A 19,981-nucleotide genomic window follows, 5' to 3' on the forward strand; every position below is an offset into this window, starting at 1 on the left:
CAATAAATACAGACAAAACTATATAAATCAAGGAGGCCCTGATGCAAAACTTTTCCTGTAGTCGATGGGCTGCTCAGCTTTCTCATCTGGAATGGACCAAGAAATGAAATACAATAAAAATCATAGCAATAAAAATTTTTCAAAACAAAATTTACACTCTCAGGTAGTACAAGGGGGCTTCAAAAAGTTCATAGAAAAATGGAATCGTAAGATTCGCACAGATTTTTTGAAAATCCTCTCATCTGTCTTTGTTCTTTTTACCCACTGTCAGTTTGGCATATGCTGTTAGCCAGCAGACTAAAGGAATCTCCAAAGAGAAGATAGTTTAGGATGGAGACTATAGTGCTGGTTTTGTTGGGAAAGAGTATAGCACCAGTGGTTTTCTTCAGAGTAGGCCCTCTCAGTTATTGATACTGTGTGGCAATAAAATGCAGTTGCAGAAGCATTAGCCCGAAATTGCTTAAACAGGGTACAGGCTTAAAACCAAGGTGTTTGCAACCTTCCAATGTAAGCTCGTCTTCGAAACCTTCTGTAGTGAAGACAGATTCTCCTCCTCCCTCTATCCTCCTCTAAACCCCTTCACCTTCCAGCACCTTCCATCTCAGTAGGAGTTTGCCCTGATGGGCTTAATGATGTGTCACTGTTGTCATCTGCTTATGGAAAATCACTGAGCCCAGTCCAGCGTACTTACAGTGCAGTTCCACTCTGAGGGCCTTGATCCTTTATGCAGAGCTAAAAGCAAATACAAAAGGGGAATACGTTTGCCTGCTTTTCCAAAGACCATGGGTACACATTTTGATTGCATCAAGGTACCTCAGAGGACAGGTGCTATGGAAATGCAGACACCTCTGCTTTGGCCCAGGTCTCATTTGTTTGGCCACATGGATGATTTCCACTGAATTTAGAGATGTACTTCTTAAATCAAGATGCCTCTGGGTTCTTAGGTGATTGAGCATTTCATTCATTTTTTCTTAAATCATGGTGAGTATATCTATCTATAGCATGCATATACATATATAACAAAAAATTTTGCTGTTGCAATATTTTTTATATATACAACCCAGTGGCATTAATTATGTTCATCATGTTGTGTAACCATCACCAGTATCCATTTTCAAAATTTCCCATCACCCTTAATAGAAGTTCAGTGCCTCTCAAGTAAAGGCACCTCTTTCTCCTGTCCCACCCATCTCTGATAAACATGAGTAGACTTTGGTCTCTATAATTTGCCTCTTCTAGATATTTCCTATAAGTGGAAGCATTTCCTTTGGAAGACATTGTTCCTCAGAATATCAATCAGCTACCACATGTTTCAAAAAAAAAAAAGTTTCTGCCTAGGGCCCAATGGACTTTCCTAAAAAGTCTTCTGCCATGTTTGCCGTTTTTTGACACTGGGTTAACTAGCAGAGTCAAATGCATTATATTAACTTAGGTATGCAGGTACTCTGAATCATGCTAACTAATGAGGTTAACCATTCAAACGTTAGCCTCACTACAGCTATACCCAGGCATGTGGTTGGACCCAAGAGGTAAAGTAGCAAATGCCATCTTTTCAATGCAGATCTCTGAATCCAGAGCAGACATTCCTCCCAATAATCATTTATTGCACACTGGTTACCATAGCAACACTAAAGGGACATTAAAAAGGAAGAATAATCAAGTCCAACTCCTTGTCCTAACATCACAGTTATTTTCATTCATGGCCTTATCCACATGCACTTGTGTTCTCTGAAAAGCTTTATTTTGATACACGTGCAATTTATATTCCCTAACTTCTTTATAGATCCCATGGTAGAAAGACAAGATTCAACTTTGCCCAGCAATGGTTCCTAATTCTAGTCATTTTATAGCCAGTTTCCTGTCTTTATTTAGTAAATTCAGCAGATTCATGTGATAACTTTTTATCTAATAGCTTAGAATACTTAGATACCTTCATTATTCTCTTTCTTCTAGCAACCACTCCAAAGCACAGTGTCAGAAAGACTACAACACATGCAGCAGCAATGGGTTCTATTGGTATGGTCTGCTTTTTATCTGTTGGAAATGCAAACACCAAGAATGAGAACCAACATTTACACGCTTCTACTTTATATCTAAGGAGCTCTGGTAGCGTAGGGGTTATGAGTCAGGCTGCTAACCTCAAGGTCAGCAGTTCGAAACTACCAGCTTTTCCACAGGAGAAAGATGAGGCTTTCTGCTTCCGTAAAGATTTACAGCTTTAGAAACCCTATACAGGGTCGCTACGAGTTGGAACTGACTCCATGGCACATAACCACCACCACCACCACCACCACTTTATGTCTAGTGGAGTCCTGATGTGATGATGTGGGATAAAGCACTGGACTGTAAGGTCAGTTTGAACCACATGGTCAGTGGTTCAAATGCACCAGCAGTGCCTTGGAAACTCTGTACAGGGTCACTGTAAGTCAGAACTGACTTGATGGCACTTAACAACAACAACAGCTTTATGTCTAAGGAGCTCTGGTAGTGTAGTGGGTTATGTGTTGGTGGCTAACTGCAACGTCAACAGTTTGAATCTACCAGCTGCCCCTCAAGAGAAAGACGATGTTTTCTGCTCCCGTAAAGATTTACAGCCTCAGAAGCCCTGTACGGGATGACTATAAGTTAGACTGACTTCATGGCCCACCACCACCACCACTAACACCAGTTTTGTCTGAAGTCCTGCTTTGGCACTATAGGATAAGCATTGGATTTGCACCACAATGTTGGTGGCTCAAATCCACTAGGTGCTCCTTGGAAACCTCATACTGGGTAACTATAAGTCAGAACTGATTTGACGGCCCTTAACAACAACAACTTTATGTCCAGAGTCCTGGTGTGGCGCTGTAGGATCCTCACAGTTGTTATGTATGAACCCATGTTGCTTCCACTGCGGATGCATCTTGTTGGGGATCTTCTTCTTTTTTGTACACCCTCCACTTTACTGAGCATGATGTCCTTCTCCAGGGACTGTTCCTTCCCCACAACATGTCCAAAGTATAAGAGGCAAAGTCTCACCATCATCACTTCTAAGGAGAAAACTGGCTGTCCAAAACTGATTTATTACTTCTGGCAGTTCATGGTACTTTCAATATTGCTCACCAACAACACAATTCGAATGCATCAATTCTTATATGGCCTTCCTTATTTATTATCTGGCTTTTGTATGCATATGAGGCAATTAAAAATACCATGGCTAAGATCAGGTTCATCTTAGTCCTCAAAGTGATACCTTCACGTGCGACACTTTAAGGAGATCTTTTCAGCAGATTTGCCTAATGCAATGCTTTGTTTGATTTCTTAACTGCTGCTTCCATGCGTATTGATTGTGGATCCAAGTAAATTGAAATCTTTGAAAATGTCAATCTTTTCTTCATTTATCATGATGTTATTTACTGATCCAGTTGTGAGGATTTTTATTTTCTTTGCATTGAGATGCAATCCAAAAACAAAAGTTGTAGTCTTTGATCATCATCTGTAAGTACTTCAAGTCTTCTTTCCTTTCAGCAAGCAAGGTTGTGTCACCTGCATAGTGCAGGTTGTTAATGAGTCTTCCCACAATCTTGAGCCTATGTTTTTCTTCATATAATCCAGCTCTCATGATTTGTTCAGCATATAGATGAAGTAAGTATGGTGAAAGAATACAACCTTGACACACACCTTTACTGATTTAAAATCATTCAGTATCCTCTTGTTCTGTTACAAACAATTGCCTATTGGTCTAGGTTCAGGTTCCTCATAGGCATAATTAAGTATTCTGGATTTCTCATTCTTCACAATGTATCCATGGTTTGTTAGGATCCACAGATCCTAACAAATGATCCACAGATCCTAACAAATCCACAGTGTCTGACCCACAGCAGTCTCTCAATAAATATTTATTGACTCACTTCAATTCACAAACTAAATTGTACAATAAATAATGCACTATTTGTTTCCTTTCACTTAGTTTTTATAAATCATTTCAAAACATTTACAGTTGACACTATACTCAATGTATTATATATAGTTTACAGATTCATTTTGATATAATTAGGAAGCAAACTATCTGATTTCTAATTTATGTTGTGACTGATTTAAATATTCTCCCATAGTAACTTTAATAAAAATATTTTTACCTTAAAAAAAAGTATACTTAAGGTGCTTCATCTCTTATGTTTGCTACAATATATTGTGACCCTTCAAAAGTAAGAATATGTGAATTCTTACACATACAACAAAAAATGTTGTTGTTGTGAAGTGCTGTTCAGTTGGTTTCAACTCATAGCGACACTGTATAGGGTTTCCAAGGAGCAGCTGATGAGTTTGAACTGCCTACCTTGTAGTTTGAACAGAACAAGGGGACACTGAATGATTTAAAATTAGGAAAGGTGTGTGCCAGGGTTGTATTCTTTCACCATACTTATCTGTATGCTGAGCAAATAATCGGATAAGCTAGTTTATATGAAGAAGAACGTGACATCAGGATTGGAGGAAGACTCATTAACAACCTGTGATATGCAGATGATGCAACCTTGCTTGCTGAAGTGAAGAGGATTTAAGATACTTGGTGATGAAGACCAAAGACCATAGCCTTTGGTATGGGTTGCACCTCAATGTAAAGAAAACAAAAATCCTCACCAATGGACCAATAGATAACATCAAGGTAAATGAAAAGAAGATTGAAGTTGTCAAAGACTTCAACTTGCTTAGATCAGCCATTAACATTCATGGAAGCAGCAGTCAAGAAATCAAATTGTGCAGCATTGGGCATTCTGTTGTACTTAAAATCTCTATGAGTCAGTACCAACTCAATGGTATCTAGCAACAACAATAACATCAACACCTTGTGGGTCCCAGTCCAGTGCTTACCCTAGAGCGCCACATCTGTAAAGTAAACAAAGTGTTACAATGACTCTGCCTAAATTCCTGGATTCTAGTGCCACCTAGGGAACACAAGGGGCTCCAATCATGACTTGATGGATGAAATTTTCCACCCACAAGGGAGCTGGGATCATGGAATAAAAATTAAGTGAAAGGAAACAAATAGTGCACTATTTAGTGTACAATTGAGTTTGTGAATTGAAGTGAGTCAATAAATATTAATTGAGAGACTGCTGTGGGTCAAACACTGTGGTTGACCCTGGAAAAACTAGGACCTGGCCCCTGCCTTCCTGGAGCTCTTATTCTAGCTGGGGAGACAGACATTAAAGAAGCAGAAACTCCAAATTGATTTAAGTGTTATAAAGGAAATAGAGTCATGAGATAGATCCCATAACCCATTGCTGTGAAGTTGATTCCAGCTCACAGTAATTCTATAGGACAGAGTAGACCTGCTCCATAAGGTTCCCAAGGCTATAGATATTTACAGAAACAAATGGCCACATCTTTCTCCTAAAGAGCAGGGTTAAAACTGCAGGATCAGCACTGGTCTGCTAGCCATTAGGTTGGCGGTTCAAACCCACCAGCTGCTCCTTGGAAACCCCATACAGGGTCACTATGAGTCAGAAATGACTGGATAGCATTTAACAACAACAGTCCTGGGTTGCACCAGGCCTACATGATAAAAGATGAAGCTGTCTGCTCCTGCAGATTTCGTCTTGCAGCAATCGACTCTGTCCTATAGGGTTGCTATGAGTAAGAATCGACTCGGTGGCAGTGGGTGGTGGTAGTACAATGGTTATGCACTTGGCTGCTAACCAAATGGTCAGCAGCTGCTTACTGTGATAAGGGCAGTCTGCTGCCATAAGATTTGTCGTTGCTGTTGTTAAGTGCCCTCGAGTCGGTTCTAACTCATAGCAACCCTGTATAGAGGGTTTCCGAGGCTTTACATCCTTAAGGAAGCAGAAAGCCTCATCTTTCTTCTGTGGAGCAGTTGGTGAGTTTGAACCACTGACCTTGTGGTTTGCAGTCCACTGTTTATTGAATGGAGTCATCATATGGGGCCCCTGTGAGTTCTATAGGGTCCCCATATGATGGCAGTAGGTTTGGTTTTTGTTTTTGGTAAATGGATGAATCACGGGAACAACCATTGAAGCAATTTCACTTTGTGATTTCCCAATTTAAACTGTACTTCTATTCCTACAATAAACTTTCTCTATATGACTTTTTCAACCAGATGTTTTTCTTCAGTCACTTCTGTAACACTTTCAGTAAGCTCTGAATCGCCAGCATTGGAATACCCCAAAGAGGTTTCACTTAATGGGAACACCCTTCACTTATATGTCAAAAAGAGATACCAAAACAAAGGGGACACCAAGGTAGCACAATAAGGAAAATAGTATGATCAAAGTTTAGACTATTTTCACCAAGTCAAATAAAATGAAGCCCCATGTTGGGGCTCTGGTAGCATAGTGGTTACAAATTGGGCTGTGAACCGCAAGGTCAGCAGTTCGAAACTACCAGCTGTTCCGCGGGAGAACGATGAGGCTTTCTGCTCCCGTAAAGATTTACAGCCTCGGAAACCCTGTACAGGGTCGCTATGAATCGGAACCGACTCCCCGGCACATAACAACAACAACAACATGTTGGCAGTCACTCCAAAAACGAACCAAAACCCATTTACTCCCTTTGGATTCCAAATTTCTGCTGACAGGGGCTTTTACGGTACCACTTGCCACAACTAAGTGTAATGTGCTTTTCCCATTTTTATACTCTCATTTGTAACCCGATCTGATATTTCCCCCATTTGCATGATGGTAAAATAATTCTAAGACATGAGCTAAATCTTGTGCTCAACAAAAGATCTGTGATGTCATTTACAGTTTGCATGGCTGGTGTGGTGCTGTGGGATAAAGCACTGGACCACAAGGTCAGTTTTAGCCACAATGTCAGCAGTTTATGCTCACCAGCCACTACTTGGAAACCCTATACAGGGTCGCCATGAGCCAGAACCAACTCCACAACAGTTAACAACAACAACATGGCCTCCTTTAGAAAGTACCCCTTTGCCCGGGGAGGCTAGGAGAGACTCAAGATAAACTCAGCATTTAGCCTGTGTGCCAGTTTCAGAGCGTGTATGTGGCAAAGACAGCCTACAGCCAGGGAAGTATCAAGGCAGGAAGGAATCAGAAAAACAAGTCGGTTTGGAAGCGCTCCACCCAAAACAGGATCCTGCCCACCTGAAGGGCAGTGTGCCAAGCCGGCATCCTGCTTGCCACGCAAAATGTGTATTTTTCATGTGACAGAGCAGTTAGGATTCCTTTTAACCAAGAAGGATGACATAATTCCCTAAGTGTGGGCTTTACAGCCAGTTAGGATGTCATGGCCTGAGGCCCCACCAACCGTAGTTTTGTGGTTCTGGGGGAGGTGAAGAGCCACAAATGTGAAAGTGATGCTCCTTCCACCAGTACTTAGGTTATTTGTGGTTTCGGTTTGGGAAGCAAGTAGCTCCTGGGCACACTGTCGCTGCTCTGAGGGACAAATCAATGAGCATGCCAGGAATCACAGTGGTGGGCATTCACTGGCCACTCTAGCTCCCCACTAGCCACTTTGTTGTTGTCACCAGAACTCTGTGGGGGAGCTCCAATGAGATGGATTGGCACAGTGAAGACAGCAGTGGGCTCAAGCATAACAACAATGGTGAGGATGACGCAGGATTGGGCAGTGTTTCATTCTGTTGTGCATAGGGTTGCTATGGAAATGACTCCACAGTACCTAACAACAACAACATGATCATATCAAGGATCTCTGGTGGCACTGTGAGTTAAGCATTGGGCTGGTAACCCACCAGTCACTCCTCAGGAGATAAATGAAGTCATCTGCTCCTGTAAAGAATTACCTTCTCAGAAACCCTATGGAGTAGTTCTATTATGTCCTAAACAGGGTCACAATGAGTCAGAATCGACTCAATGGCTCTGGGCTTTATGGCATATTAGTTGAATTCTTCTGGCAGAGGTTCAGTTGGCTTCCTGGAGACTGGCAAGAACAGTAATGAGTGGGCACAGGGAGGCAAATGGCAAAGTGTTTTAATAAGCTCTAGGAGCCCTAGCTTATTTGGCTGTTCACAGCATGCTGGCCTAAGACCAGGCAATGTGAGGATGAGCATGTTCTGCATCTGCCATTCCAGGTATCTTGCCCTCCTTTCTGTATGAGCAAGAAATAGGAGGAGGCAACGATGCTTAGCTTCATTTGTTCCCTGTTATTGCAGAGGCGTTAAAGCTAGGAACATAACACATGAAGCCATTGTTTGTGTTTTTCCATTTCTACTTCCTATTCTGAGTAGCCTGTAGGTTACAATTTCAGAGTAAGAAGTAATCTTAAAGATTCACTTTTTATCTAGCCAGCATCTTTCTTCTCAGTCCTTCTCATTTCCCTTTGTCAAAAGTTCAGTTCTTACAAACCTTGTTACTCAGGAGAATTCATGGAAACACTCCTCTCTAAAAGTCAGATCAGGAGTTCCTTGCTGTTGCAAATAGTTAATGTGTTTACTGCTAACTAGTTGAAAGTTTAGGTCTACCCAGAGGTGCTTCAGAAGAAAGGCTTGGTGAACAACTTCTAAAAAATCAGCCACTGAAAACCCTATGGAGCATAGACAGTTCTACTTGGGCTCACCATGAGTCCAAATGGACTCTGTGGCTATTGGTACTGTTAAAAGCCAACCAGAATTGCTCCCCAAACAATGTCCTATCTGAGATGGGCATAACTCCCTGGATCCTTAGTGAAAGAATTGCCAGGGTGGAAATAATTTTCTTAAGAAAATCCTAGCTATTAATCATATCTGTCAATATTTGTTGTCATCAAAAACATTTACTGAGTATCTATTCTAAAGTTTGCATCATGCCAGTGACTACTTAGAGATTGTGTTGTGTGCAACAGTTACCTTTAACAATCAGAAGAAAGTCCTTAGTACTTCTTCCCAACGGTGAAATTGCGACACAGCTGTAGGTTCCATTGTCAGATTTCTTGACTTTGGTGATTGATAGCTGCAAAGACTCACTTGTAAGATGGATTTGATGATGGTTTTTCTCTAAATTCAGGATGCTGTCGTTTTTGTACCACATCATTTGAGCCTGGGGGTTGGATTTCACATTGCAAACCAACTGCACATCACTCCCTTCTTCAGCTGTTTGGACATGGTCTCCACTTAGTTGAGGATGAACTGTCAGATTCAAGCATTTAGGTTTAATTATCAGAGAAACAATAGTTCACAGTCAATATTCAAGGTCTTCCTTCAGTCTATCTCATGCATTCATTCATTTGACAACTTTTTATTAAGTATGTGTTGCACGCCAAATTTGGGGGCTAGCACATGGGAACACAGTTGGGAAATAAGACAGATTCCGTTTCAAACCTTATAGAACTTTTGATGTGATCGAGAAGGCAAGCCATGAGTCAGCACCAAAAATGAACCTGCATGAAGTAGTCATTTTTTAAGAAATCCAAGAGTATAAGCCTTGGGTTGTTGCTCTGTGATGGCTAATACAACAACCTGTGCTAGTGTTGGAGAGAGCAGTATAATATTAAGAAAACAGGCATTTGCGACTAGCTCCAATTCTATCTATATCACTCACTATGACCTTGAGAAAGTGACTTAACTGCTAAGATCTCAGTTTCTTCATGTGTGAGGTAGGATAATAATACCTGTCTTAGAAATTTCTGTGAAGATTAAATGAGCTCATTCCTGATAAGAATTGACCACAGTGCTGGCTGCTATTGTTATTGTGTTGGTGGCAGTGGTGGTTGTTCTGAGAGCTGCTCAGCCCTCTTTTTGCATTTTATCGAATCACATTTGCCTTAACTACATATTTACTAGGAGTCCTGGTGTGGCACTGCGGGTTAATGCTCTGGGCTGCAAGATCGGTTTGAACTGCAAGGTCATTGGTTCAAGCTCACCAGCTGCTCCTTGGAAACCCTATAAAGACAGGGTTGCTATAAGTCTGAACCAACTGTACAGTAGTTAACAACAACAACAACATTTGCATTACTTAAAAATTCTCTAGAAATAATGTCATTGTTAATATCAACTTATCATGATATCTTTGAATCTGTTCTTCATGTTTCTGGTTTTTGCCTTTATATCATTGTTGTTGTAAAATGCCGTGGAGTTGGTTCTGACTCATAGCGACCCTACATAGAGTTTCCAAAGCTTTAAATCTTCTCAGGAGCAGAAAGGCTCAAGTTTCTCCCAAGAAGCAGATGATGGGCTTGAACCGCCAACTTTGTGGTTCATAGTCCAGTGCTTATCCTTCTTGTTGTTGTTGGGTGCCATTGAGTCAGTTATGACTCATAGTGACCCTTTGCACAACAGAACAAAACACTGTCTGGTCCTGTGCCATTCTCACAACTGTTGTTACACTTGAACCCATGGCTGCTGCCACTGTGCCAATCCATCTTGTTGGGGATGCTTATCCTACAACTCCTTTTACTGAATAAAATTGTCCTGGTGGTATAGTAATTAAGCACTCAGCTGCTAACCAAAAGGTCAGCGGTTTGAACCCACCAGCCACTCCACAGTCTGCTTCTGCAAAGAGGTACAGCCTTGGAAACCCTATGGGGCAGTGCTACAAAAAGTGGTCCTATGATGACAACTCTGGCATCTGTGGAAGGTAAGCATGACTTTCTAAACTCTTTGTATCCCTCCATGTAAGTAACTCTTTACTCCCTCCACAATAAGGGCAGTTGTAGACCCACAGACAGGAGTCCCTGGGTAGTTCAAACAGTTAATGCACTTGGCTCCTCACCAAAAGGAGTCCTAGTGTGGGGCTGTGGGATAATGCACTGGACTACAAGCAAGGTTGGTTTGATCCTCAAGGTTCAAATCCACCAGCCACTCCTGGAAACCCTATACAGGATTGTTATGAGTTGGAACCGATTCAGCAGCACTTAACAACAACTAACCAAAAGGTTGAAGTTTCAAGTTCACCAAGAAGTCCCTTGAAAGAAAGGTCTGGTGATCTACTTCTGTAAAGTCAAAAATATTATGAGACAAAGTTATACTCTGACACACATGGGGTTGTCATAGTCGGAATCGGCTGGTAGACGACAACTGGTAGACTTCCAGCTAGCCAAATACATTATCTTTACCTGATCATTCCAACCTTCACCCCCTACTACGGCTTTTCAACATCTAGGGAAACACCAGCTGAACTGACTTTCTTCTCTTCTCCATGTCCCTTGCATTTTCTGGCAAAGGTGCAGAAGAGTAATAAAATTGTTGAAGAGTAGGCAGTAAGAAAGAGAAAGAGGCGGACAAGGAGGAAAAAAAGTAGCTTGTATAATCTGCACACTGAATAATTAGGCTCTGAGTAGGCCGCACTATTAATAACTCTCTCAGAAGAATGACATTTTGTTGCTCTTTGGAATGAGCTTGAATTCTGTACCCAAATCCAGCAAATATGTTGTATGGTATTCAGATATGAAGAAAGCTGTTAGAATAGAGAACCCAGCTCCCAAATCAGTTTTTGCTTTTGATTTAACTATTTAAAATTAATTTTAAGCATATAAATGAGAATATTCTGTTTAGAATTTAGCATATTTCAGGTAAGGCTAAAGTCCTCTTTGATTCCAGACTGGTCACCTCTGCCCTCTCCAAAGATATCCACTACTATGAATTTGGTGTAAATCCTCCAGGTCTTAGAAAAAGGAATATATATATATATATATTATGGGAGTGTGGTAGCTCCATAGAATAAGCACTGGACTGCAAACCACAAGATCAGATGATTCAAGCCCACCAGCCGCTATTTGTATAGTTTTAAGGGGAGAGGGGTGATATCATAAGAATTTGCATAGAAGACTTTATTTTCTAATAACTTGCATTTTTTCATGATATATCCACATTGAGCCACAAAGATCAATTCCTTCCTTTTAGCATGCTATATAATATATGACTCTTTAATAATTTTGTATGAGCATTAGGTTGTTTTCATCTTTAAAATGTTAAACAATGCTATATAAATATCCTGTCTATATCTTTTTATTCATACGTGCTTGTGATTCTTCAAGATTAATATCTGGAAATGTAAATGCTGCGTCATACAGTAGATACATATTAAATTTTAATAGATATTACAGAAGAGGTAATCCCAATTAATGCTTTCAGCAACAATGCACGAAAGAACCTGTTTCATCACTTCCTCCAATTACTGTATTACCAAACTTCCATTTAGTTCTTGATCTGCTATTTTATAGTAATAATATTCCCTTTGGATTGTACATAATATTCTTGTCACTTAAATAAGGTCATTTGATTTATCAATGATGAGTTAATGTCACTTATTATCACTATGAATCATGACCAATTGGTTATTTACATGCATGTGCTTCGCAATAATGGTATTTATTATATTAATGATAACAATGATACTTAAGGTTTTGTTAAAAATAGTATGTGTTAAGTAGATTCAGGCTGGAGAACTGTACATTTATCTTAAGCCATCAAATTATAGTATGGGTATGTCTGCCAAATCTCCTTCAATGTGAAGAACACTGGATTAGTAGCCTGGGAATTTGTGTTGTGTCCTCTGCTCCAACTATAATTTGGACCCCCAGCCTGTGCCTCAGTTTTCTCATCTGGCATTTCATGAAACCCCCAAATTCCCTCCAATAGTCTTAGATTTCATCAATGTAGCCAAGAATGTAGCTTGCTAAAAATCACATTTTATCATTTATGTAAAATAAAAAAACAAACTCCCAGGAACATAAAAATAATTCACTCTGGAAACTTCAAGCTGTTTCCAGAAATGAGTTCTTTGGCACTTTTTCCATCCTTATATCTCAGGAGGAGTGGCATAAATTTTTTACAGAAAAGTTTGCTGAGCTCACTGGAGTCAAATGGTTTTGATTTATATTACTAGATTCTGAGTCTAGAGCTCTTTTAACCAAATCACACCATATTATCCCACCTACTCTATACAGGAGTTCTGGTAGCGTAGTGGTTACGAATCGGGCTGCGAACCTTAAGGCCATCAGTTCAAAACTACCAGCTGTTCTGCAGGAGAAAGATGAGGCATTCTCCTCCCATAAAGATTTACAGCCTCGGAAACCCTGTACAGGGTCGCTATGGGTCACAATCGACTCAACGGCACTTAACAACAACCAACAACAACTCTATACCATACCTCACTCATGCAAAACCCTACCTTCCACTCACATCACCTACCTGATTACCTATGTTTTATCATTTGAAGGACCCCTATACTGAAATGAAGGAGCCCTGGTAGTACAATGGTTAAGCACTAAGCTGCTAACTGAAAGGTCAGCAGTTCAAGCCCATTAGCTAGCTGCTCCTAGGGAGAAAGATTTAGCAATCTTGACCCTGTGAAAGATTGCAGGCAGTTCTACTCTGTCCTGTTGGGTCACTGTGAGTCAGAATCAACTCCACAGCAGTGAGTTTCTTTTCTGTTTTTTTTTTGTGTGTGTGTGTATGGTGAAATGAATTTATGTAGACTTGGTTCTTTGGAAAAACAGCTTCAGAGATTTTCCTCCTAAACTCAAAGGAGGTACCTTTGCCCTAATATGTACACTAGAGGGTTACTTTTCTCCAAGTTGATCGACATATCCTGGGTAAACTGTAAACACACTGACTTTTTGTGTGGGCTGTGATTGGTAAACTTGTAGGGATCAGCCAGTATGTATACCCATACAAATGAAGTGATTATAGACCATTTAAATGAGTTAACTAAGGCCTACTATGTAAATGAAGTGTCTGTAACCTACTCAGAGGGGATTGTTCAGATTATGCACCCCTCCTCCCATGGGCCATAACCTTGAAATGGACAAAAATTGAGAAAGCTTCAAAAATTCATGGAAAAAATGGAGTTGAAAGATAATGGAAGTTTCCCATTAACTTTTGGAAACCCCATGTGTATAAATACAGTCAGTTCCACAGAGGTTTTTTTCAGACAGGAAAAAGCAGGCAGAGAAGCAGTAGTAAGACGTTGAAGGAAGAAAGCAAGCAAGAAGAAGTAGAGAGAGAGAGGCTTGGAAGAACCTAAAGGAGTTGTAACGTGGGTTGAGGGCTATAACACTGAAGACAGTGAAAGGGCCAGAGGGGGCCAAGAAGCAGCGCCAGTGATGACAGATGGCTGGACCAAAAGGAGCCTGTCCTCAGGAAACCTAGAGGAGACTGGCACAGCAGGAGGAGCTAAGAGAGCTGTCCTGCACTGGAAAAGGGAGACTTTGCCTACACACTTTCTGATGTCATTCCTGAGTTGTAGCCTGTGATCCTGGTCTCAAGTAGTAGTACTCAGTACCTTATTAAACCACTTTAATTGTAATAGAGTTTGTGGCTTCTGTGAGATGTTACAGTGAACCCCAAATGGGGGAGGAAAAGTGCTGAGTGGAGGGAGAGCTGGTGGTATCAGAGATGGAGTGGTTCAGCAGCTTGGAGAATGTGGAAATCTGCAATCTATTGGACCTCTGTCTCATAGGAATTGGCTCTGTGCTAGTCCTTACATTTGTAGTTATTTGTGCTACCCCTAACCCACATCCTTACACTAGTGTTCTACCCATATCTGGCGTTCAACCAGTACAGAGCTTCTTTTTTTGCTTTGTTTTAAGATGATGTTAAAAGATCTCTAATAAAGGTCTTTCTATGCAGAACACAAAAACTAGAACTGATAAAGGAAAAGCTGGATTATTGTAAATACATAAATATTTAAAACTTCAACATGGCAAAAGTAATTATAAGCAACATCAAAAATAATTTGGGGAAATAGTTATAATCCAAATCACAAAGAGCTAATTTCTTTCATTTACCAATCGATAGGAAGCCTGGTGTGCCACTATAGGATAAGCACCAGACCACAAGGTTGGTTTGAACCACGAGGTTGGTGTTCAAACTCATTAGCTGTACCTCAGAAACCCTATATAGTGTTGCTATGAGTTGGAACCAACCCGATGGCACTTAACAACAACAAAAACAAATCAATAAGAAAATGTTAAATAACCCAATAGAAATATGAGTAAAGGTCATGAGCAGGCATTTCATAGGAAAAGAAAAATTGCTAGCCAAAACATTTATAAAAAGATGATCACCCCCTCACTCTTAATTTAAAAAATGAAAATAAAATGTCATATCAAACCGGCAAATTCTTAGAGTTTGAGGATATCCAGGACTTATGAGGGTGTGGGGAACAGGCCCTCTCATGCTTTGTGGTGGGAGCATAAATCAGGCAATTTGCAGTGTCAAGCAAATATTGACATGCACGTAGTAGATTTCAACTACCATTTGACACGGTACAGAGAACATAGCCTAACTAGCAGTTTCTTTCCCCACACTCACAAGTCACATTCAGCACCACTGAGATGGACATTGACTGATCGCTCTTCAGCTTGCAGGTGAAGGTGACTCCATTGTCATTTTCACTGATGGAAGAGACACAGACAGAGCTGGAGTTGATGCTGTTTTCAGATTTCAAATCCACTCTTCCCTCTTCCCGGTACCAGAGAAGTTCTTCATCTCTGGTGTGATTTTGGATGGCACATATCAGAGACTCTTGGAAGTCAAGTTCAGTGTCCAGGATATAGTTCTTAGTATTACCATTCACAGTTAAAACAGAGCCTGGGTATACAAGAAGAAACTATTAAGATGAACAGAGTAAACAACCCATACATCCATCAGCAGTGGATTGGCTAAACAAATTGTTATATCAATATAATGAAATACTTGGCAATAATTTAAAATAGTTGCATTAATCTATATGACTTAACAAGGGAAAAGGTCCATAATGTATTATTAACTAAAAAATGTAAATAAGTTATGACAGTAGCTACCAAATTTTGTTGCACATTGGAATCACTGGTGGATATTTAAAAACAAAAAAAAAACAAAAAAAATTGTTTGGTTCTCATTCCCAGATATGCTTATTTAATGTATAGGAGTGCAACCTGGATATAATTTTTTTAAACACTCCAAGTGGTTCTAAAGAGCAATGAAATTTGAAAACCACTGGATCATTTTATATCAGCTGACCTAGATGTCCACTGAGACTGTGGTCCTAAATCCCCAATGATTCATTCCCTTGAGTTGTTTGGTTATGGCTAAGAAGTTTTCAGAATTTTCCCGCTGTATGTTCTAATATATATGCATGTAGCAACACAATTATGTATGTAGAAATATCCTCTGTGAAACCTATATATACTGTGGGTATACTCTAGTTCACCATGCCATACTCATCAGTATTTCTTATTGTAACTATTATTGCAGGACTATGTATGTAATAGTATTTACTTTTGTTGTCATTTACTCTTGTGCACCTCCCAATGTCTTCTTTTGCCATTGGTCATGTTGTGCTGCCCTCCCCCTTATTGTATGTTGACTTTCTCTTCACCCACTGAAGTTGTCAAAGACTTCATTTTGCTCGGATCAGCCGTCAACACTCATGGAAGCAGCAGTCAAGAAATCAAATGACTTATTGTATTAGGCATCTCTGCTGCACAAAACCTCTTTAAAGTGTTGAAGAGCAAAGATGTCAGTTTGAGAATTAAAGTGTGCCTGACCTAAGCCATGGTATTTTCAATAACCTCATGTACATGCGAAAGCTCAACAGTGAATAAGTAAGACTGTACAAGAATTGATACATTTGAGTTGGAGGAGAATATTGAATGTGCCATGGACTGCCAAAAGAACAAGTAGATCTGTGTTACATGAAGTACAGATGGTGTGCTCCTTGGAAGCCAGGATAGCCAGACTTCGTCTCTCATACTTTGGACATATTGTCAGGAGGGACCAGTCACTGGAGAAGGATATCATGTTTGGTGAAGTGAAGGGTTGGAGAAAAAGAGGAAGACAAGATGGATTGGCACAGTGGCGGCAGTGATGGGCTCAGGCATGGAAACATTTCTGAGGTTGGCCCAGGACCAGACAGTATTTCATTCTGTTGTGTATAGCATCACTATGAGTTGGAACTGACTCATGGCACCTAAAAACAACAACTCTCTAGTTAGTGATTTACCGTCTTTTCTCCACCCTTTCCTGGTACCCATCATCTCTGATTATTCAGAAATCCATTCACTGCCTAGCAACCTATCTGAATTTCCATTTTTACTTTTTCTGGCTCAGAACAAGTAACAAGGTAAAAAATAACTAGTAGTCATTGCACACATACTCCTGACAGGCAAACACCAAATAACATGTGTTAATATATTGTGTAAATACATAAAGTTTGGTTTTTATTTTTTAATTTAAAAGCACTGGAGAAGATGAAAGAGCCCTGGTGGTATAGTAGATTACACATTGGGCTGCTAACCACAAGGTCAGCAGTTCAAATCCACCAACCACCCCACAGGAGAAAGATGAGACGTTCTGCTCCTGTAAAAGATGTATAGTCTCAGAAACCCTATACAGGATTGCTCTGAATAGGAACTGACTCAATGGCATACAGCCACCGCTACCACTGGAGGGTTGCTATTGTTGTTAGGTAGCATCGAGACAATTTTCAACTCACAGAGACCCAAGTACCCGAACAAATCTTGAAGAATACACATCAAACCTTTGAATAGTCATCTCTGAATGATAGGATTTGGTGCACTTTTTACTTTTCTTTCTTCTTTCATATATTGTCTAATTTATTTTATACAATGGTTATGTACAAAGGTAGGGCTCAGGGAAAAAACCCACAGGAAGATTTTCACGTAAGTGATGTATTTAAATGGCAGATGACTATTTTGGGTAAGACAGTAATGAAATGTATTATAATGTAGACAAATTCTGGAGAGAATCAGAACCAAAAAACCACAGTATTTTTTTCATTCACTTTTTACGCTGATTCATTTATTCCAAGCCTTATCAATTGTGTAATTAATCCAGTTTTGATTCTGTACCCAGTGTCCATTGATCATTTTTTAATCTGAACATTTTCTCTGCACAAAGAGTGGCCTTAAAGAGTATCTACTTACTCGTCATCACACATGGAAGAAATAAAGTCACTAACAGAAGAAAGTTGCACATTTCCATTAGGCCTCTGCTCTTCCGGGCCATCTTTAGTGAATTCAAGTTGACTCTGTGGGGGGTGGGGGGAAGAGTGCAGTTGGTGCTGTACTTTGGTCTATACTGAGTTTATGAACCTTTCTACTCTCTATTAGACATTTTAAATCAAGTCCCAGGTGAGTTAACCCAACTATAACGGTATTACTTCTAGTTTTTAATTAAACAACTGTGTTCTGAATACTAAGTTCAAAGTTCTTTTAGTACTAAGGGAATTTGTTTAAGGTAAAAAGAAAGCCAAAGGAAATCAGCTGTAAGATATGGAGCAACCCCAGGGAAAATAAAGCCAATCTTCCCTAGATAAATTGAAAGAAGATTATTTTAGCAAACAGAGAAGTGAGACTTTCTTCATTCTCCATATGATCACTGCTGAGCAAAGTAATTTTTGTTTTGAAGGTACTTCTGGGTCATTGTTATAAACTCTGATAAAACAGAGTTTTTAGAACTCTTCCAGAATCCATGAGATTCAAATGGTGTCTCTTAGAAAAAAAGATTCAAGTCTTAATGGTGGTGTATAGTTTTACACCATGTTAATCTCTTGGCTTAACTGTTTCCTTCTCAGAACTTTCCTTCTCTTTGACACAGTATAGACTAAATGTAATAAATAATAAAGGCCTCCTTTCTCCTTCTTGTATGCCTTTGTTCCTGAAGGTGTTCTCCACTGTCACATGGGAGAAACATATTCATCATTGCCTCTCAAGATTAACTACTATGAACATAGCAGAAATACATATGGAATGCTTTCTAGTGCTAGGCACTATGTTAAACACTTTACAGATATGAATTCAATTTCAATTGAGCCTCACAACACACCCACTGAGATCTATTCCAATGGTTTAGAGAGATTATATAATTTGCCCACGATCCCTAAAATAACACATGTCAAGATTAGAATTCAAACCCAGGACTCCCAACACCATGCTCTTACTACCCTACTGTCTAGATTAATGTCCTCTTCCTTTAAGAAGCCACTATGGATCCCTTCCAACTTTGACCAACTCCACAAACCTTAGTAACTGAAAATGTTGTCCCATTAACACAAGTGCTTTTAGCAGTTGCAGCATACCTACGACTTCTTTGGCTCTCTTCGACTCCTCCCCTCTCATAGGCATGTTGTGACAGGAACAAGTTTCATTCCTGCCAGGCTCACCCTTTTCTGGCTGGAAAGCCTACATCAGTCTTTTAATGACATACAATTAAGTCCGATACCGATTCTTCTGTAATTTAAAATTTTTGTCCAAAAGATTTCTATCAGTGTTACAACAGTGAGGATTTCAGAATTTGGTTATCAATAGTGTTGTCTCAGACAGTGTATACTGTAGGTGCTCAATAAAAATTGAGAGTGTAAATCTCTTAGCAGACCTCAACTGATGTCTCTCCTTTGCTTCCACCCACCAAGACAACAACTTTTCTAAGTTTCCCTCACCTGATTTGTCTTTACTTCTCGCAACTCTACTTTCTGGGCAAAACAAAGTCTTATCACTTACCTGCTGAGCTCGGAAACCCCAACTTCCTTGACCAACTGTTCCTCTGTCTGGAACCCTGAATCCTTTCTCTGTTACCCTCTTTTATAATACTTGGATTTAAACACTTTATGATAGCAAGGTCAAGTGAATAAGGTAGATTGGGATCAAAGTCTATTTCTCTTTATGGATTCTTAGAGAAGACAGTAAATTGGGAAAGACATCTTCTTAAGGTCTAAGCTTTCATGTGTACTGAGGTTACTAGGTGGGGCCAGATATTACTAACAGGGATGTAATTGTTCCAAGAAACCCTGACCTTGTGCAAAAATGTGTACTGCATCTCACTGAACATTGTCATTCTCATTAGATGACTGGACTTTGATAACCTGATAGCCTGGGAACTGGGATGGGCCAAGTCCAAGGAGAGGTTTGACTTTCACAGCTGTCATACACTGGAAGATTCCACATGACTTTAATAAAGCAGGAGAAGTATTACAACTGGTAATCCAAGCCCAGTGTGTAAACTGTACAAAGCCCAGGCTTGGTAGGGGGAAATTTTATTCTTTTGAGGATCCAGTGTGGTTGGGGAATCTTTTGCATTACACTTTCA

The 19,981-nt window shown here is 39.9% G+C and overlaps 1 protein-coding gene across 1 annotated transcript; it reads right to left on the reverse strand.

Moving 5' to 3' along the window:
- Positions 1-687: 687 nt before the first annotated feature.
- TMIGD1 (transmembrane and immunoglobulin domain containing 1) lies at positions 688-17,902 on the reverse strand. Its single transcript, XM_006863200.1, has 5 exons — positions 17,821-17,902; positions 15,206-15,484; positions 8,801-9,079; positions 1,931-2,034; positions 688-732 (listed from the first exon to the last, which is right to left on the reverse strand). The coding sequence occupies exons 1-5, from the start codon at positions 17,900-17,902 to the stop codon at positions 688-690; spliced, it is 789 nt and encodes a 262-aa protein (XP_006863262.1).
- Positions 17,903-19,981: the final 2,079 nt, after the last annotated feature.

This window comes from Chrysochloris asiatica, unplaced genomic scaffold (assembly GCF_000296735.1).
Source record: "Chrysochloris asiatica unplaced genomic scaffold, ChrAsi1.0 scaffold00054, whole genome shotgun sequence".
NCBI classification, from domain to species: domain Eukaryota; kingdom Metazoa; phylum Chordata; class Mammalia; order Afrosoricida; family Chrysochloridae; genus Chrysochloris; species Chrysochloris asiatica.

Excerpts from the sequence above, each read along its gene's own strand:
- TMIGD1 (XM_006863200.1), bottom strand. The coding sequence starts at position 17,902 with ATGGCCCGGAAGAGCAGAGGCCTAATGGAAATGTGCAACTTTCTTCTG. Across the intron at positions 2,035-8,800 it reads CTTTCTTCTGATTGTTAAAG|ATAAAAAGCAGACCATACCA; the intron begins GTAACTGTTGCA and ends CATTTCCAACAG. Across the intron at positions 733-1,930 it reads GAAGAAAGAGAATAATGAAG|CTCTGCATAAAGGATCAAGG; the intron begins GTATCTAAGTAT and ends ATTTGCTTTTAG.